A 19,133-nucleotide genomic window follows, 5' to 3' on the forward strand; every position below is an offset into this window, starting at 1 on the left:
ATAAGACTAGTTGGAACACTAAAAATAGATCAGGTTTTTAAGGTTGTGAGTAAAGAGAGACTCACCCAGAAAATATCCCTGCTTAGAATCTAGGAAGAAGAAATAATTATAGTAATGTTTCAGGTAGGGCGCTCTAGATTACAGGTGACAGAAAACTGAATCCAAGTTGTCTTGAGAAAACAATATCTGTTCCCGTAACCGAAAAGTCAGGGGAGTGTAACTGGATTCAATGTTCACACAGAGACATCAGGATTTGGTTTCTCTCTTTGCTCTGCTTTTCATTCCTTTGTTGTGGTCTTGTTCTCAGGCCCCACATGGTGGCCTCGGGCACCTCCAGGCTCCCCGCTTGCTGTCGTAAGAAGTGGTAACTCCAGCCTCAAATCTTCTAAAATTAAAGACTGAGGGTAAGGAGAGTTTTCTTCCCCATAATTTATTTGAATAAAAGTCCTGGGCCATCTACGAAACAGTCTCTGCGCAAAGGGAATGGGATGCTCTAATTGGCTTAAGTCTGGGTCTCGTGCTGGCTCCATTCAAGCCACATGGGCTGAGAGTGAGGAAGTGGGTGTTTCAAGAAGTTTTTTTGTAGCTAGGACAAGAGTAAATGTATGAAGGGTGACAAAAACACCAATTTTCACTACAAAGAGGTAGCAATTATTAAGTTCTTACTATATTCTAGGCACTCTACTGGACATTTTACATACTTTATCTCATTTAATTTTCATAACCAACCTGTGAAGTAGGTATTCTTAGCCCTGTTTTAGATAAGAAAGAAAACAAAGTACAGTATCTGGAAGATTCCTAGGTGAGAGTTTCAATAAGAAGTGGGTAAATTGCAGTAGAGACTGCAAAGAGAATGAGAATGGTAATTTTATGAAAAAAATAACCGTTATTAGGTTTATTTTTAAATGTAGAAATACATAAAGAAGAAAACAAAATTGGGCCATAATCTTATTACTCAGATAATCTTATATTAAATATGTAAGTGTATAGATAAATACTATGAAAATGGTAAAAACTTTAAATAGTACAGAAGCACATAAAATGAGAATTAAAAGCTTCCCTTCTCATTCCAGTGCCCCTGCCTTCACAAAGCTCTCCATTAAGCGTCCTGCACATCCATCCCAGAAAAATGTTTTAGCATCCACTAGTTTAAATATGTATCCACCCCCGTCTTTTACACACAGGGATTGAATTATATAACATTGCAGTATACCTTACTTTTGTCATTTAACATATTATGGACATCTTTCTATATCAATACATATTGATTTGTCTAATTTTTAAAATAGTTCCATTGCACTCTAGTATTATTGGTTGAGTATGATTCTTTTATGCTAGTCGATGAATTAAAAGGACGAATTAAAGACTACTTATTTTGAAATTTGTGAATCACATGGTTTATTGGCTAGAATTTATTAGGCTACCCTGCAAAAGGATTATAATTATAGCCAATAAGAATAATATTGAAGTATGCTTGGCAAAATCTAATTATAATCATAGCTAGAATTTCACGGAAATGTAAATACCACACTGTATACATATAGTTTAGCAAATGCATACAGGAATTGGAGTGGGGTAGGAGTTGGAGGTCTTTAGTAATTGAACTGTATTGCCGTTCACAAACCTGTTTCTTTTGCCTGTTATGTCTTTGAATCTGTCCCTGGAAATGGTGAGCTTGCCTTTCTCTTCCCTGCCGTACAAGAGATCTTAGCTCTAGTCTGCAAGTGGTTCTCTGATGGGACCAATCTGAGTAAAAGATCTGCGTCTCTCTCTCTCTCCTTTCCCTACTGCGAAAGAGACACAGGAGTCCAATCAGAGAGATCAGTTTAGAAGACTGTTGATAAAAATTGCACTTTTAAAAGTAGGGCCTTGCGTAGTCATAAGCAAAGCATTAATTTGCACTATTAATATCAACACCCAAGGGTTAACCAGTATGTAAATGACCCAAACAGAACTTGATATAAATGTGCTTATGATAGCTCTTTCATTTCTTATCTATCCTTCGCATTCTTATTCACTGCTGAGGCTTTTCTGCTACTTCTTGTCTATAGGTACGTTCTCATTGACAAGTCATGACCTCCTTGTTTCCTGCCTAAATTTTCCTCATTTTGTTAGTGTGTTTACCTTTTAGTTTCATTTCTCAAATCTACCTCTTTTCTCTTCTTTTTTTGTAAACCATCTTAACCATTTTTAAGTGTCCAGTCAGTGTCGTTAAGTACATTCCTGTTGTTGTGCTGCTATCACCTGCATCCATCCACAGAACCTCTTCACCTTGCAGCACTGAGACCCTGTCCCCATTAAACAGTACCGCCCCATTCTCCTCTTCTCCCAGCCCCTGGCAACCACCTTTCTACTTTCTGTCTCTGTGAATTTACTACTCTAGCTACTTCATCTAAGTGGAATCATACAGTGTCTGTCCTTCTGTGACTGGCTTATTTCAGTTAGCATAATATTAAGTCTCATTCTTAACATTAACTCTTCTGTTTTCGTGGTTCTAACTCTGTTCCACATTGTAAACACATATATCCACAACATGACAGTATAATCTATGATGAATGTTTAAATTTCTAGTTTTTGATAGTGGTATACAGAGTTCTGTAATAAAGAGGCTTGTAGAGTTTGCATATGTATCTTGGTGTATGTTTATATGTACATAATAAATTCCTGTGACTAAGAATTCTTCCCAGGGTAGATTCCTTATATGATAACTTCTCTGAGTCAGCCACCCAAAATATGACACAGATGTGTCAGATTGGCAGAGCCTAGGTTATTTGCTTGTGTCCTAGCTGTAAGGAGGACTAGAAAAATAATTTATTTTTTATGATAGGAAGAAGGACTCATAAGGTAGGAAATTCCCCAAATGTAGAAAAGGCAGTCAGAGTTGTTGGGACAGGGAAGCCAAAGAATAAGTGATGATTAGCATCAATTTATCTGCCTTTCAGTAATGTATGGGAGTATCTGTTTCTCCGTATGCCAGCAATGGGTTCTGACAATTTTGCATTTGGCCAGTCTGATAACAGAAAAATGGTATCTAGTTATTTTAAAGATTTTATTTTTTTCCTTTTTCTCCCCAAAGCCCCCCGGTACATAGTTGTAGTTGTATATTCTTAGTTGTGGGTCCTTCTAGTTGTGCCATGTGGGATGCTGCCTCAGCGTGGCTCGATGAGTTGGGGCCATGTCCGCACCCAGGATTCGAACCAACGAAACACCGGGCCGCCTGCAGCGGAGCGTGCGAACTTAACTACTTGGTCATGGGCCTGGCCTGGTATCTAGTTATTTTAATTTTCATTTCTTTAATTATAAGTGAGGCTGGGTGTTGTTTCAAGTTTTTGACTGCTGACTGACCACCTGTATTTTTGGTTCTGTTAACTGTCAATCTATAATTGTTTAAAATAGAAGTCCCCCATTATCAGTGCTCTTGATCGAATTACTTCATAGGGGACCATACTGCCTTAGTTATCATCTGTTTCTACAGTATTGCTAATTTGTCCCTCTCGGCTGGTTCCATCACCTTTGCCCCCAAACGCATTGAGGTCTACCCTAGTTTAAAAGGCCTTCATAGCTACTGATCTATTTCTTCCTTTAACCTCTACCTTTATATATACACTCCTATACCTTTAACTTCTACACTTATGAGCCATGGCTGCTGACTCCATTTTTTCTCCATTCATTCACTGGACAAATATTTACTGAGCTCTTACTGTATGTAGGGTGGTCCTAGAGCAGGGGATATAGGAGTGAACAAAACAGACAAAAATTCCTGCACTTATTGAGCTTATGTTTTAGGAAGGGGCAATAGTAAGTGAAATGCACAGTATGACAGGTGGCTTTAAATAGAATACGGGGAAGGCTTTACTGAGAAGGTGACTTTTGGGTAAAGATACAAAGGAAGGAAGAGGCGTAAGCCTTGCAGCTATCTGGGGGCAGGGATCCCAGGCAGGGAGTACAAGTACAAAGGCCCTGAGGCAGGAGCATGCTTAATATGTTAAAACAGAAACACAGGCTAGTGTGGCTGGAGAAGTTTGCGTAAAGAAAGAGAGGAAATAAAAGATGAAGTCAGGGAAATAATAGATATATTAGTGCTCTCCGGAGAAAGAAGAGATGATGTCGTCACGTTGACACCGAAGGCTGGAAATTCAGGCAAAATTTCTGTGTTGCAGTCAGGAGGCAGAATTGCTCGTTCTTTGGGAAACCTTCATCTTTACTCTTAAGACCTTCAACTGATTGGATGAGACCCATCCACATTATGCAGGGTAATCTGCTGTACTTAAAGTCAACTGACTTTAAGAGGTGCTAATCACCTCTAAAAGATAAATTTACAGCAGCATTTAGACTAGTGTTTGCCCAAATAATTGGGTACCATCATGTAACCAAGTTGACACATAAAATTAATCATCACAATAGGAGTCCAGATCAAAAAAGGCTTTGAACATTATTGTGAGAACTTTCTGATAACTGAGAGAGATAGGAAGCCGTTGGAGAGTTTTGAGTGGAGAAAGGCCATGATCTGTTTTAAAGTGGTCACTTTGGCTGCTGTGGTGACCACAGATTGTGAGGGGGTAGGACGCCTATTAGGATACTATTGCAATTCAGGTAACAGATTATGGCACCTTGGACTGGGGTCAGAGCAGTCGGCAGGGTGGGGGCGCTCAGATATTTTGAAGATGCAGCATACAGGTTTTGTTTTTTACAAATTGGATTTGGGATGTGAGAGGAGTCAGTGATGATTCCAGGGTTTTTGGCCTCTGTAATTGGAAGATTTACCGAGATGGGCAAGGCTGTGGGAGGAGCAAAGTTGGAGGAAAGATCAGGGATTTGATTTGGATCTTAAATTTGAGATGTGTGTTAGACATTTAAAAAGTTGTCAGATAATCAGATATAAAAGTCTGAGATTCAATAGAGAGGTCTAACCTGGAGATATGAAATTGAGAGTTGTCACTATGTAGTCAGTACATTTAAATTTAGATTAAGCCATGAAACTGGGTGAGACCACCATGGCAAAGGTACAAGGACTGAGCCCACAGTTTAAGGTTGGGGAAATTAGGAGAAAAACTTGGGGATATTTATTCCCTCTATAACTGCAATTCCTTTCCCTCCCCTAACCTGCGTGTTGAAGTAAATCATGACACCTTAGCTGGACTGAAGAGGAATCTCGCCGAGTTCCATGTCCTCCTAGCAAGACTGCCCCTTTTTCCCTTACAAAACTCTACATCAGCACTACAAAGTACCTAAGAGACCTGTTCCTGGAAGAAGGCTACAGTTTAAACTGATTATCCACCTTCCCTTAAGAGACCGTTGGGACTATTCCGTCATACCTTACATCCTTGTTTACCTCAGTCTCCACATTCAAGACTCTTAATACCTTGCATTAGTTTATTATTAGGTTTAGCTGTTGATAACAGTAACTTAAACCATATGAAACTTTATTCTCTATCACTTAAAAGTCTGAATAGGTGGTATAGGACTGATAAGACTCCCCACAAGGTATAGAATCTTGCTTCTTTCTGTCTTGTTGCTGTGTTACACATGGCCTTGATGGCATGGCATGGAGAGTTTTACTCTTATTTTCCAAGTTTTAATTTGCCAATTATGCTGTGATTTATACAACTTTTACAAAACGTAATAAAATGACTTCCTTAAGAAACTCATTTGCTTTTCATATCGCCACTGTGGTGTTGGGCTGTGTTATGTACCCCCAACAGAATGTATAACCCAGATTGGGCCAACTAGGGTGATGATGTTTTAATATCCCCATGTGGGTTTCAGAATTGTTAATGCCCTACGTGTCCACACCTAGTTTTGAGGGCAGCTTGGAAACATAGTCTTTATTCTAGGTGGCCAGGTGTGCAGCAAAAATTCAGATTCTTCTACCACAGAAGCAAGGATGAATGAATATTGGAGGACAGCCAGCTGTTTCTACCATTTCCCACTATCTATCCCAAACTCTTAGCTCTTCCCCATCTAAATCCTACCAGGCTACCTTTTGGAACTGACAATGTGTCGTTGGCCAAATCTGTGTCCTCAGTCTTTACTCTGAATGACTCCTTTACCTTCGTAGTCTAACTTGAATCTAGTTGTTTCTTAAGGAAACTGCTTCCCCCTGGCCCTCTCAGTTGGAGGCTGTTTTCCTCCCAGACTCCTATGTGTCCGAGGGCCTTGTTTCTCATCATTGTGTTTGGACAATTGAGTCTCTTTCCCCTTTCCGTCTAAAATCCCCTAGTCCCTGTGAAACAACTCGTACTGGATTAAACCATTCTCTCCCCTGCCATTTTGCAGTCATCTGCAGATCTCTTTGCTGTTTTTCCTCATTCAAAGAATATTTTAGCATCTGGCAGACTGTCTCCACCACTATTTTTGTCATAATTCTCAGTGATTTAATATCCACAAATCAATCCATTCCATTCCTTGACCTCTCAGTTCCTTAACCTGGGCCACCCACCTTTCACACTGTTAACTTCCCTCATCATTACCAATATCTACACTCTCTCCCAAAAACCCTTTTTAAATATCCTGATGTCTATATATCTCCACTTGTTTTTCTCTAGTTTACTTCCTTTAGAATCTTTTTTTTTTTGTGGAGGATTGGCCCTGAGCTAACATCTCTTGCCAATCTTCCTCTTTTTTTTTTCCCTCCCCAAAGCCCCAGTACATAGTTGTATATCCTAGTTGTAAGTCGTTCTAGTTCTTCTATGTGAGATGCTGCCACAGCATGGCTTGATGAGTGGTGTATAGGTCCGTGCCTAGAATCGGAACTGGTGGACACTGAGCCACTAAGTGGAGCACGCAAACTTAACCACTTGGCCATGGGGCGCGCCCCTACTTCCTTTAGAATCTTAATGCTGACAATTCGTCAGACTTCAGTAGGAACTCTAGGCCATTGAAGCTACCACCATTTCATGTTCTGCTGGGTAGTCTCAACTTATCCCATGGCTTTGAATATGATCTTTGTGCTGACAACCCTCAAACTGATATCTCATTGATATCTCCAGCTTCATCCTCTCCCTTTACTCCAGACTTGTATATCCAATTTCTTCTTGAATTTTCCATTCAAGTGTCTAATAGGCATCTTCAACCTAACATGTTCAAAACATGATTTTTATATCATTCATTCCAACCTGCTTCTCTCTCAGTCAAAGGCAACTCCATTGTACCTTTTTTTTTTTTGAGGAAGATTAGCCCTGAGCTAACTACTGCCAATCCTCCTCTTTTTGCTGAGGAAGACTGGCCCCAAGCTAGCATCCATGCCCATCTTCCTCTACTTTATACATGGGATGCCTACCACAGCATGGCTTTTGCCAAGCGTTGCCATGTCTGCACCCGGGATCCGAACCGGCGAACCCCAGGCCATCGAGAAGTGGAACGTGTCAACTTAACTGCTGTGCCACCAGGCCGCCCCCTCCATTCTGCCTTTTGACCCTTCTTTCTCTTAAACCCAATTGATCAACAAATCCCCTGGAATCTTCTTTCAAAATGTATTCAGAGTATGACCACTTCATATCATTTGTACCACTATTGCTTTCCTCATCCAAGCCACTTTCATCTCTCTTCCGGATCCTTGAAATCCTAACTGACTCCCCTGCTTCCAGTCTTTCTCATTCTTGCTCTGTTTTTTCCATCCACACTGACACTTTTAAAATGTAAGTTAGGTCATATCACTCCTTTGCTCATAACCCTCCATTGGCTCCTCTGTTCATTCAGAAGAAAATTGATGCTTTTATTATGATTTTCCAAGCCCCTCTGTGATCTGTGTCCCCCTCCTCTTGCCCAGTTTCCTGCCACTGACTTCCCTCACTCTGTCTTAGCTGTGCTGACCTTCGTGATCTGACTCAGCCGTAAGAGCACTGCTGACTGCTGTGTTTACAAGGACCCGAAGGGGTGAGTGTGGGAGCAGGAGATCAGCGCTGTGGCTACTGCAGTAACTGAGGCAGGGGGTGATGGTGGCTTTGGACTGTGACGGAGGTGCTGAGAAGTGGCCAGATTTGGAGCATATTTTGGTAGTTGGACTGTCATGTTTTGCTGGCCCATTTTTTCTTCTTAAGCCCCATAAATATTGACCCACACTGGACCAAAGACAACTCATAAATGATTTTAAGTAGCAAAGGCATAGTTGCTCCTGTCTGCTCCCTATATAAAGTTGTGAAATAGATAAGTTGTCTATACTCTAGAAATTTCTGTTATCCACTTCTGCCCTCCCCCAATACTACTGACTAGTCAGATCCTTGGTGACCAGTGACTTGGGATAGATAAAAATCGCCTCAGTGCAGCGATCAGGCAGCACTGCACTTCCCCGATTTGGCTGTGCTCTAATACTATTTCCTTGTTCCTCTGTTCAGTCTCCATCAGAATACGCATATCCTTCGTGCAGAGGATCTCAGCTAAATAGGATGTTTGAGGAAGGTCTTTCTGAGCAAGGGAGAGTCTTCCCAATGTTTGGATGCTATCCTTCCTCTTTCTCTGATTCCTTGGCACCATGTTTCTGAATGGTTGCATATTCCTTTCTCATAAAAACCATATTGCCTTTACTGTTGATAGGGGATTATGATTTCTTTTGGTGAGGAATTTTTCCTAATTATTATGGATTTCAGCAGTTTGGGGTATTTTGATGTAGGATACATCATTCTTTTACCAAAGAGTTTAAGTTTCTGATTGTAACTGTATGTTCAGATTTTATATCTATTTTCATGTCTATTGTGTTGTCATTTCTAGAAGCAACAATTTATCTGCTTTTATTCTTTTAAAATCCTTATAAGCTGGGTGGATTTGAATTATTCTGAAAAAGCAGCATTTTGTAAAGATTTTTGCTCTTTTTTCCCCCCTCTAATTGGAGGGGGTCTGATAGAAAGGAGGGAGGAATTTGGAGAAAGGTGCTGAAACTCCTAAGGACCAAAAAGTGAGCCTTGGAAGTGTACCTAGGAGAGACTATTTGTGCTCTGGCTGCTATACATAGTTTCATGCTTTTGAAGTTGGACAGGAATCTCCCTGAGTGAGCTGGAAGAGAGAGAAGTTTTCTAACCTGGGTTGCATACTGACCGACCATAAAACTTCAGATTTTTTTCTTTGGTCTAAACAATTTTTACCACTGCAGTCTAACAAATTTATGAGTAGAATAAGTGAAAAAGGTACTTTGAACTACAGCTATGTTTAGCACCTTGTTGATCTCAAAGTCTTCCTGCATTTGGGGGAATGAGAAATTATCTAAGGGAGGTCTACGGAATTCTTATCTACACCCAGCACCTCCTTTGATGTAGTTAGCAGTAATTATCTACTTGTTGAAGAGGATTTTTTCCTGTTAACTGCACTTTCATTTCATTTATTTTTTCTTTTTAGGTTAGTGAGATTACTCGGAAAGAATCCTGTAACTGTAAATTGGGCTCAGACAATTTAGCATTTTCTTGATTTGTGGATTTGATGGCGTGGTTATTTGGGGGAGTGTTACTTTTCTTTTCCCATATTTTTATTTGGCAATTAAATTGATTTTTATGTAACTTTTGTATTTGTTACCTCTTCCTTAAGTAACTCATTTTTCACATTGCCACTGTGGCAACCATAACAGTTGGGCAGTGTATCCACCTTCAATAGACTCTAAACCTCAGATTGGAACACTAGCTTGATGATGTTGTAATGTTCCCATGTGGGTTCCAGATTTAAGGCCCTTAAAAATGTATTTTAGCCCGCGATCAGACCTTGGAAATTTATTCTAATGTATATCCATTCAACAGGACCAACACTGATCTGTCATCAAGGGGTGTCCAGTTTACAGAATCTTTTCATTTGGCCTCATTCCAGCCTTTGGGAGTTATTTACCTGACTAGATTTCGTGGTCTTCTGCACTTGTAGGGCTGTTTCAGGCAGGTGTTAGAGGACCTCTGGAGTCCAACCTAAGCCTCCAATCGCCCCTTGGTGGGGTTGGCACACTGACTAGTTTTCTTCCTTTTCCCATGTATTTGATGCCAGCAGGATTAAAGGTGTTTTAGTGTCCTTGAGGTGCTAAGATGTTTTGTTTGCTTTTATCTTTTTGTGTATATATGTTTGTTTTTAATGCAGATTTTACGTTTTCCTCCTAACTTTTATATTTACAGTGAATACAATCAAGTGGCATTTTAAAATTTTGCTGGAAAGTGAAGACATGAGACTGAAGATATCTCTTTTAAAAGAACCAAAGCATATCCTTTTAATACTTATAAACCTTATTATGATCATCTTACTATAGTATTGTTAAAAGTTTTACTTTGTGTTCTACTTGCGCAATGGATTTTTTTAAAATTTCTTTAATGATAGTTTAGTTAAATTGTTTTTGAAATATTTGAGATCGTGTGCTGCAGGCAAGTCTTCAAAGCAAACTGTTTGCTCTAAATCTTACTTTTAAATTCTTATTGACATTTTTCTTACTCTACTTAAGTACTGTACTTAAGTACATAAAAAACGTTTTTGTTTAGTCTAGTAGGATCTTAAAGAGAAGCTTTTTTTAAAACCAAAAGATTTCTTTGCTGAGTGAACTAGTACATTTGCACTGTTTTGCTTTCTGTTGCTCATACTGATGATAAAGTGGAGGACAAGCTGGGGAAATCTGAGCAGTCAGACCTTTATTATTTCACTTGGGAAGGTGGCAATTATAAATAGTTGTTTGAATGCATGACCCTATATTTTGTCAGCAAGAATTCCCAATTATATATCAGGAAGATATGATAGGCCCCTCTACCTTCATTCTTAGTTCTTTCGACCAGTGCTTCTAAAAGCATCACCTGAGGACGTTATTGTAGGGCTGCGATGGGGTAAGTACAGAAATTGAAAGTAAGAGGTGAGAAATTTTTGTAGCAATTTGACATTATCACAGCATTCAAAGATCATTTTCCTAGTAATTTATTTTTATTTTATCTTACAAAATGTTGATCTGCAACAGATTTGAAATAAAGAAATACGTTTCCTTTATCAGAGATAGAAAAGCACTATTTTAGACTTTTGACCAAATTTTTTGAATTTATATTATTTTGTCTGCTTATTTTACCTTTTGAGTGAAGATATAATTCCTTTTATTTCTCCTTAAGTCATCTTTACTCTCTTTTCAAAGTGTGCCCTCGAGTTCATGCCATGTACATTCCTGCAGGTTGTGACTGTGTCCATTGTCTGCTTTTACCTTTTCAAGCTGAAGAGTAACAGTTTTTTTACACCTTCTTAATCTGACACTCCTCTCATTTCTCCCATAATTTTAGTTGACCTGTTAGTTTGAAGATATGTCACGAACACCTGATGTGTACTCACAGCAATTTATATAAGGATAAGCTTAATGGTTTTTGTTTGGGGATTTGTCTGTGTGTGTTTTCTCCCTTTCTAAGGGTTTTACCTAACATTGTTTAGGTTGCAGCAATTGCATCAGAGCGAGTTTTCAGTAATGGGGTGGTGATGTCCAGGTCCTTTTGTTTACGTCACATTTGGAGTTCTAAGGATTCCAGGGCCACTTTATTATCTATTTGTGCAGATTCTTAAGATCTTCCTACAATTTCTTTTTTACCTTTTTGGTTATTTGCTTAATGTATCATATTTTGAAGTGTTAAAAATATCTTAGAGCATCCCGGAATAATTATGGCACATTGTCTTTCTTTTTCCTTGGGGTTTATTGATTGCTCAGATAAGCCAATAAAAAGCGTAGATGAGAAGAGGAGGAAGTAAAAAGATTATACAATAACAAGAGAACAAGCATCCCAGTCAGGAATCATCTGATCATATAGATATCCAGATGTAAGCAAGAGAAAACGTCCCTTGTAAGTGACAAACTGAAATACCTTCTCTAGATACACAGTTCTGCTAGGGTAAGTAGCTTGTTCCTGTACTTGAGCACCTCAATTTATAGAAATCCTCCTGATAAATCAGAAAATGGCTTAAATAAAGTAAGAATTTTAGGTTTCATCTCTTATCCAGCACTATGCACCTTGTAGGTGCAGTGAATTATAGTTGAATTATTTCCTGAATTTAGTGTCAAAAAGTTTGGTAAGATTTTAGTTACAGCAGTTAAGCTGTAGGTTTTTCCTAGGTAAATTGTTATTTATTTTTTTTGTGAGGAAGATTGGCTCTGAGCTAACATCTGTTGCCAGTCGCCCTCTTTTTGCTTGAAGAAGATTGTCCCTGAGCTCACATCTTGCCAGTCTCCCTCTATTTTGCACATGAGATGCTGCTGCATCATGGCTTGGTGAGTGATGTAGGTCCACGCCTGGGATCCGAACCCACGAATCCCAAGCTGCTGAAGGAGAGTGCACAACCTTAACCACTATGCCACTGGGCCGGCCTCGGTAAATTGTTATTATAATGTATAACTTAAGCAGGTGTTTTACTGTTAGAGTTCAGTCTTCTTTTAACACTTGGTTCTTTAAAACTCATCAAAATAATACATGCTTATTCTAATAACTTAAATCATACAGATTTTTATAAATAAAAAAGTGTTGTTCTCTTTTCTCCCCAACCAGTTTAGTGTAGATTCTTCATACCTTTTGATCTGTTAGATGTTTTTGTGTATCTTTTGGCCTTGTTTATGCAATATTTTGTAACACAGTTTTTAAATATTCATGTAGTCGAATCTTTGCTTTTTTCTCTTTTGGCATCTAGATTTTCTTATCTTGCTTTCCATTCTTCTTACAATTGTTTTGATAGATGCTTATTTTCCTTTATGTGGAAAAAATGTTAAAGTCATAAAATGAAAAATACATTTAGAAGCTTGAAATGTTTGACCCCATTTTATAAGCTTCTTATAATCTGCATGTGCAAATTATGTTATTTATTAAGATTTAAAACTTGTGTGTTTTATGTCTCCTTAACGTGGTGACACATCAAGAACTGGTAAGCTGTGTGGGCTGGACTACTGCTGAAGAACTGTATTCCTGTAGTGATGACCATCAGATAGTGAAGTGGAGCTTGTTAACCAGTGAGACGACTCAAATAGTCAAGCTTCCTGATGAGATCTACCCGATAGATCTGCATTGGTTTCCAAAAAGTTTAGGCATAAAGAAACAAACTCAAGCAGAAAACTTCGTTCTCACAAGTTCTGATGGTAAGTTTTAATAAATGTTATATGCTCATCGTTGTATTTAAAAGACATAATGTATTAGTATGGTGCTATAATGGTTAAGATTTGGCACTCTCACCATGTGGCCCAGGTTCATGTCCCAGTTAGGGAACCACACTACCTGTCTGTCGGTTGTCATACTTCAGTGGCTGTGTGTTGCTGTGATGCTGAAAGCTCTGTCACTGGTATTTCAAATACCAGCGGGGTCACCCGTGGTGGACAGGTTTCAGTGGAGCTTCCAGACTAGACAGACTAGGAAAAAGGACCTGACCACCCACTTCTGGAAAACTGGCCATGAAAACCCTATGAATAGCAGCAGAGCATGTCTGATACAGCACTGGAAGATGAGAGGATGGCGCAGAGAGACTGGGCAGGATTCCACTCTGCTGTGCACGGGGGCGCTAGGAGTTGGAATCAACTTGAGGGCACTAACAACAACAACAACAACAACAACAACATATTAGTATGACTTATGCTTTGAGTTGTTTTACAAAACTGATATTTGTGCATCTGCCTACTTTCATACACACGTGTTATCCATTTTCTATGTAGTCAGTTGGTTTGTGTATAGGCTATAAAACTATTTTCATGGAAGAAAGTGAATTAAACTGGTGTATACTGGGATTGAATCTGACCTTTTGGCTTTACTTTTTCTGTGCTCTCAAGTTAACTTTATAACGTAACCACACTAAAAAAATAGGGACACAACCCATGTTCATTTATTAAGCTTTCTGTTAAATATAATCTTTATTGTCTAGTACATGTTAATTTCCACTTACTGAGTTGGAGACCTATTTAATTTGATTATATTTTTATTATCGATGAATAAAAAGCATGATTTTTTTTTTTTTTGGTGAGGAAGATTTTCCCTCAGCTAACATCTCTGCCAGTCTTCCTCTATTTTATATGTGGGATACCGCCACAGCATGGTTTCATGAGCAGTGTGCAGGTCTGCACCCAGGATCTGAACCTGTGAACCCTGGGCCACCAAAGTGGAGCACGAGAACTTAACCACTACACCACTGGGTTGGCTCCCATGATTTTTCTACTTTTTAAGGGAATATTTTTATTTTCTTAGAAATAACTTGAACTGTTTTCTTCTGTATTACACTTTACCTACTGTGTCAATTAAGAGTACATTCATCAAAAGTAAGAGAAACTTACTTGGCTAACCTATGTGCAGATAGTTGTTTGGTTCACCTCGCTCCAGGGGTTGATGATCACACACAGCTGCATCAGGCCTGTTCTCACCATCTGTTGGATAGGCTCTCCCCACCAGGTGAGCATGATGGCAGCCAGCAGCCCAAGTCTCACCCTACTAGAAAAGAAATGTTAGCAGAGAGAGTGTGCTTCTTTCTTAGTATCTTTTGCAGGCAAGTTGCAGAGAAGGTCCTAGAGAAGCTTGGTTCACAAGCCCATCACTGAGTGAATCACTTTAGTCAAGGGAATGGGACGCTGATTGACTGAGCATGGCAGCCCTCAGGGCACCGTGGAAAGGGAAAGAGAAGAGGACTTTTGTGACCAGAGCAGGGAAGGGATGTTATGGCAAACAGTCACATCAGATTCCACTTCTTTTACAGACATAACTCATGGTAGTTGTTTTTTTAACCTCTTTTTCTGAGTCTTGATTAAATGTGATATTGTGTGAAAGTACTTGCAATAGTGCTTGTTGCTAAGACGGACTCTGAACCACAGCTAGAATTTAGTTTACCTCACATGATAAAATGAAGGGTTGACTTTTTTGAGGGGGCGAGCGTTGTTTGATTTATTTTGTTTTAATCTGAATTATTCTTTTTTTTTCAGTTATTTTATTGAGGTCATAATGGTTTATAAGATTCTGTAATTTCAGGTGTACGTTATTATATATCAGTTTCTGTATAGACTGCATCATATTCACCCCCAATAGTCTGGTTTTTATCTGTCACCATCCATATGTGCCCCTTTATCCCTTGCACCCTCCCCCACCCCCTTCCCCTCTGGTAACTGCTAAGCTATTCTCCTTATCCATGTGTTCATCTCCCACAGATATTGAAATCCCACAGATATGAAATTTCACAGATAGTGAAATCATGTAGTATTTGTCTTTGTATGGCTTATTTCACTTAACATCATACCCTCAAGGTCCATCTATTTTGCTGCCAATGGGACAATTTTGTCTTTTTTTATGGCTGAGTAGTATTCCATTGTGTATGTGTACCACATCTTCTTTATCCAGTCATCAGTCAGTGGGCACTTGGTTTGCTTCCACGTCTTGGCTGTTGTGAATAATGCTGCAGTGAGCAGAGGAGTACACAAATCTCTTTGAATTGTTGATTTCAAGTTCTTTGGATAAATACCCAGTAGTGGGATGGCTGGGTCATATGGTATTTCTATTTCTAATTTTTTGAGGAATCTCAATACAGTGTTCCACAGTGGCTGCACCAGTTTGCATTCCCACCAGCAGTGAATGAGGGTTCCCTTTTCTCCACACCCTCTCCAATATTTGTTATTTTTTGTCTTGGTGATTATAGCCATTCTAACGTGCATAAGGTGATATCTAAGTATAGTTTTGATTTGCATTTCCCTGATGATTAGTGATGTTGGACATCTTTTCATGTGCCTCTTGGCCATCTGTATATCTTCTTTGGGAAAATGTCTGTTCACATCCTCTGCCCACTTTTTGATCGGGTTGTTTGTTTTTTTGTGGTTCACTTGTGTGAGTTCTTTATGTATTATGGAGATTAACCCCTTCTCGGATATATGATTTACAAATATTTTCTCCCAGTTGGTAGGTTGTCTTTTCATTTTGATCTTGGTTACCTTTGCCTTGCAGAAGCTCTTTAGTTTGATGAAGTCCCACTTGTTTATTTTTACTTTGGTTTCCCTTGTCTGAGTAGAAATGGTATTCAAAAAGATCCTTTTAAGACTCATGTCAAAGAGTGTATTGCGTATATTTTCTTCCAGAAGTTTTATGGTTTCAGGTCTTACCTTCAAGTCTTTGGTCCATTTTGAGTCTAATTTTGTGCATGAGGAAAGGTAATGGTCTACTTTCATTCTTTTGCATGTGGCTGTCCAGTTTTCCCAGCACCATTTATTAAAGAGGCTTTCCTTTCTCTATTGTATGTTCTTGGCTCCTTTGTTGAAGATTAGCTGTCCATAGATGTGTGATTTTATTTCCGGGTTTTCAATTCTGTTCCATAGATCTGTGTGCCTGTTTTTGTACCAGTACCATGCCGTTTTGATTACTATAACTTTGTAATATATTTTGAAGTCAGGGATTGCGATGCCACTAACTTTGTTCTTGTTTCTCAGGATTGCTTTGGCTATTTGGGGTCTTGTGTTGCCCCATATGAATTTTAAGATTCTTTGTTCTATTTCTGTGAAGAATGTCATTGGGATTCTGATTGGGATTGCATTGAATCTGTAGGTTGCTTTAGGTAGCCTGGATATTTTAACTCTGTTTATTCTTCCAGGCCATGTACATGTAATATCTTTTCATTTCTTTATGTCATTCTTTCAATAATGTCTTATAGTTTTCTTTGTATAGGTCTTCTACCTCCTTGGTTATATTTATTCCTAGATATTTTATTCTTTTCATTGCAATTATAAATGGGATTGTATTCTTGAGTTCTTGTTCTGTTAGTTCGTTATTAGAGTATAGAAATGCCACTGATTTTTGTAAGTTGACTTTGTACCCTGCAACTTTGGTGTAGTTGTTGATTATTTCTAGTAGTTTTCCAATGGATTCTTTAGCGTTTTCTATACATAAGATCATGTTGTCTGCAAACAGCGAGAATTTCACTTCTTCCTTGCCTATTTGGATTCCTTTTATTTCTTTTTCTTGCCTAATTGCTCTGGCCAAAACCTCTAGTACTGTGTTGCATAAGAGTGGTGAGAGTGGGCAGCCTTGTCTTGTTCCTGTTCTCAGAGGGATGGCTTTCAGTTTTTCCCCATTGAGTATGATGTTGACTGTGGGTTTGTCATATGTGGCCTTAATCATGTTGAGGTACTTTCCTTCTATACCCATTTTATTGAGTTTTTATCATGAATAGATATTGGAGATGTTGAATATCCCTGTCTCCCTGCTATGAATCCCACTTGATCATGGTGTATCATCTTTTCATGTATTGCTGATAGAAAATATCGGTTTGCCAATATTTTTTTGAGAAGTTTTTCATCTGTGTTCATCGTTGATACTGGTCTGTAATTTTCCTTCTTTGTGTTGTCCTTGCCTGGCTTTGATATCAGGGTGATGTTGGCCGCATAGAATGTGTTAGGAATATTTTCGTCTTCCTCAATTTTTGGAGGAATAGTTTGACAAGAGTAGATAATAAATCTTCTTTGAATGTTTGGTAGAATTCTCTAGAGAAGCCATCTGGTCCTGGACTTTTATTTTTGGGGAGTTTTTTGATTACTGTTTAATCTCTTTAGTTGTGATTGGCCTATTCAGATTCTCTATTTCTTCTTGATTCAGTTTTGCTAGGTTGTAAGAATTTAAGAATCTATCTATTTCTTCTAGATTGTCCAGTGTGTTGGCATATAGTTTTTCATAATATTCTCTTTTGTTATTTTCTATTTCTGTGTTATCTGTTGTAATTTATCCTCTTTCATTTCTTTTTATTTATTTGAGCCTGCTCTCTTTTTTTCTTAGTGAGTCTGGCTAAGGTTTTGTCAATTTTGTTTATCTTCTCATAAAACCAGCTCGTTGTTTCATTGACCCTTTCTACAGTCTTTTTTGTTTCAATTTCATTTATTCCTGCTCTAATTTTTATTATTTCCCTCCTTCTCCTGAGTTTGGGCTTTGTTTGTTCTTTTTCTAATTCTAGTAGATGTAGTTTAAGATTGTTTATTTGAGCGTTTTCTTGTTTGTTACCTTTGGCCTTTATTGCTTTAAATTGCCCTCCTAGGACTGCTTTTGCTGCCTCCCATATGAGTTGTTATGGTGTGTTTTCGTTCTCATTTGTCTCCAAATATTTTTTGATTTCTCCTTTTATTTCTTTGACCACCCATTGGTTGTTCAGTAGCATGTTGTTTGTTCTCCACGTTTTTGTTCCTTTTCCTGCTTTTTTCTTGTAGTTGATTTCTAGTTTCACAGCGTTATGGTCGGAGAAGATAGTTAATGTGATTTCATTCTTAAATTTATTGAGGTTTGCCTTGTTTCCCAATATATGGTCTATCCTTGAGAATGTTCCATGTGCACTTGAGAAGAATGTATAGTCTGCTGTTTTTGGATAGAGTACTCTTTATATATCTATTAAGTTCTTCCGGTCTAGTTTTTCATTTAATTCCACTATCTCCTTGTTGACTTTTTGTCTGGATGATCTATCCATTGATGTAAGTGGGGTGTTGAGGTCCCCTACTGTTATTGTGTTGTTGGCAATATCTCCTTTTAGGTTTGTTAATAGTTGCTTTATGTACTTTGGTGCTTCTGTGTTGAGTGCATATATATTTTATGTCTTCTTGGTGGAGAGTCCTTTTTATCATTATATACTGCCCCTCTTTGTCTCTCTCTACCTGTCTTATCTTGAAGTCTACTTTGTCTGATATAAGTATGGCAACACCTGCTTTCTTCTGTTTGCCATTAGCTTGGAGTACCATCTTCCATCCCTTCCCTCTGAGCCTATGTTTGTCTTTAGAGCTGAGATGTGTTTCCTGGAGGCAGCGTGTTGTTGGGTCTTGTTCTTTATTGCATCCTGCCACTCTGTGTCTTTAGATTGGAGAATTCAGCCCATTTACATTTAGAGTGATTAATGGTATTTCAGGGCTTAATACTGCTATCTTGTCACATGTTTTCTGGTTCTTTTGCATTTCCTCTGTTTCTCGTCCTGTGTATTTCGGACTACTGATTTGATTAGGTAGTTTTCTACATTGCTTTTCTTCATTTTCTCCTTGTTTATCATATATGTAGCTCTTCTAATTATTTGTTTAGTAGTTACCATTAGGCTCGTATAAAAAGTCTTGTAAATGAGATAGTCCATTTTCTGTTTGCCTCTTATTTGCTTAGACTATACTGATTCTGTCCCTTTCCTCTTCCCCTTCTGTTATTTTTGTCACATCTTATTCTAGCTTGTGTTGTGAGTTTGTGTTTAAAATGATGAGA

General features: G+C 38.5%; 1 protein-coding gene across 25 annotated transcripts in view; it reads left to right on the forward strand.

Annotated features, from left to right (window-relative positions):
- Window positions 1–19,133, forward strand: part of IFT80 (intraflagellar transport 80) — a 139,727-nt gene that overhangs the window by 3,409 nt on the left and 117,185 nt on the right. For 4 of the 25 annotated variants that reach the window (XM_014739573.3, XM_023623212.2, XM_070243034.1 and 1 more), the window contains exons 2-3: window positions 10,080–10,163; window positions 12,818–13,039. In XM_014739573.3, the coding sequence (XP_014595059.1) occupies window positions 10,127–10,163; window positions 12,818–13,039 (259 nt within the window). In that variant the 5' untranslated portion in view covers window positions 10,080–10,126. Of the gene's footprint in view, window positions 1–307; window positions 405–10,079; window positions 10,164–11,055; window positions 12,285–12,816; window positions 13,040–19,133 lie in introns of all 25 variants that reach the window. The other 21 variants (XM_070243022.1, XM_070243033.1, XM_070243019.1 and 18 more) reach the window with 15 other exon arrangements.

This window comes from Equus caballus, chromosome 19, assembly GCF_041296265.1.
Source record: "Equus caballus isolate H_3958 breed thoroughbred chromosome 19, TB-T2T, whole genome shotgun sequence".
Taxonomy (NCBI): Eukaryota; Metazoa; Chordata; class Mammalia; order Perissodactyla; family Equidae; genus Equus; species Equus caballus.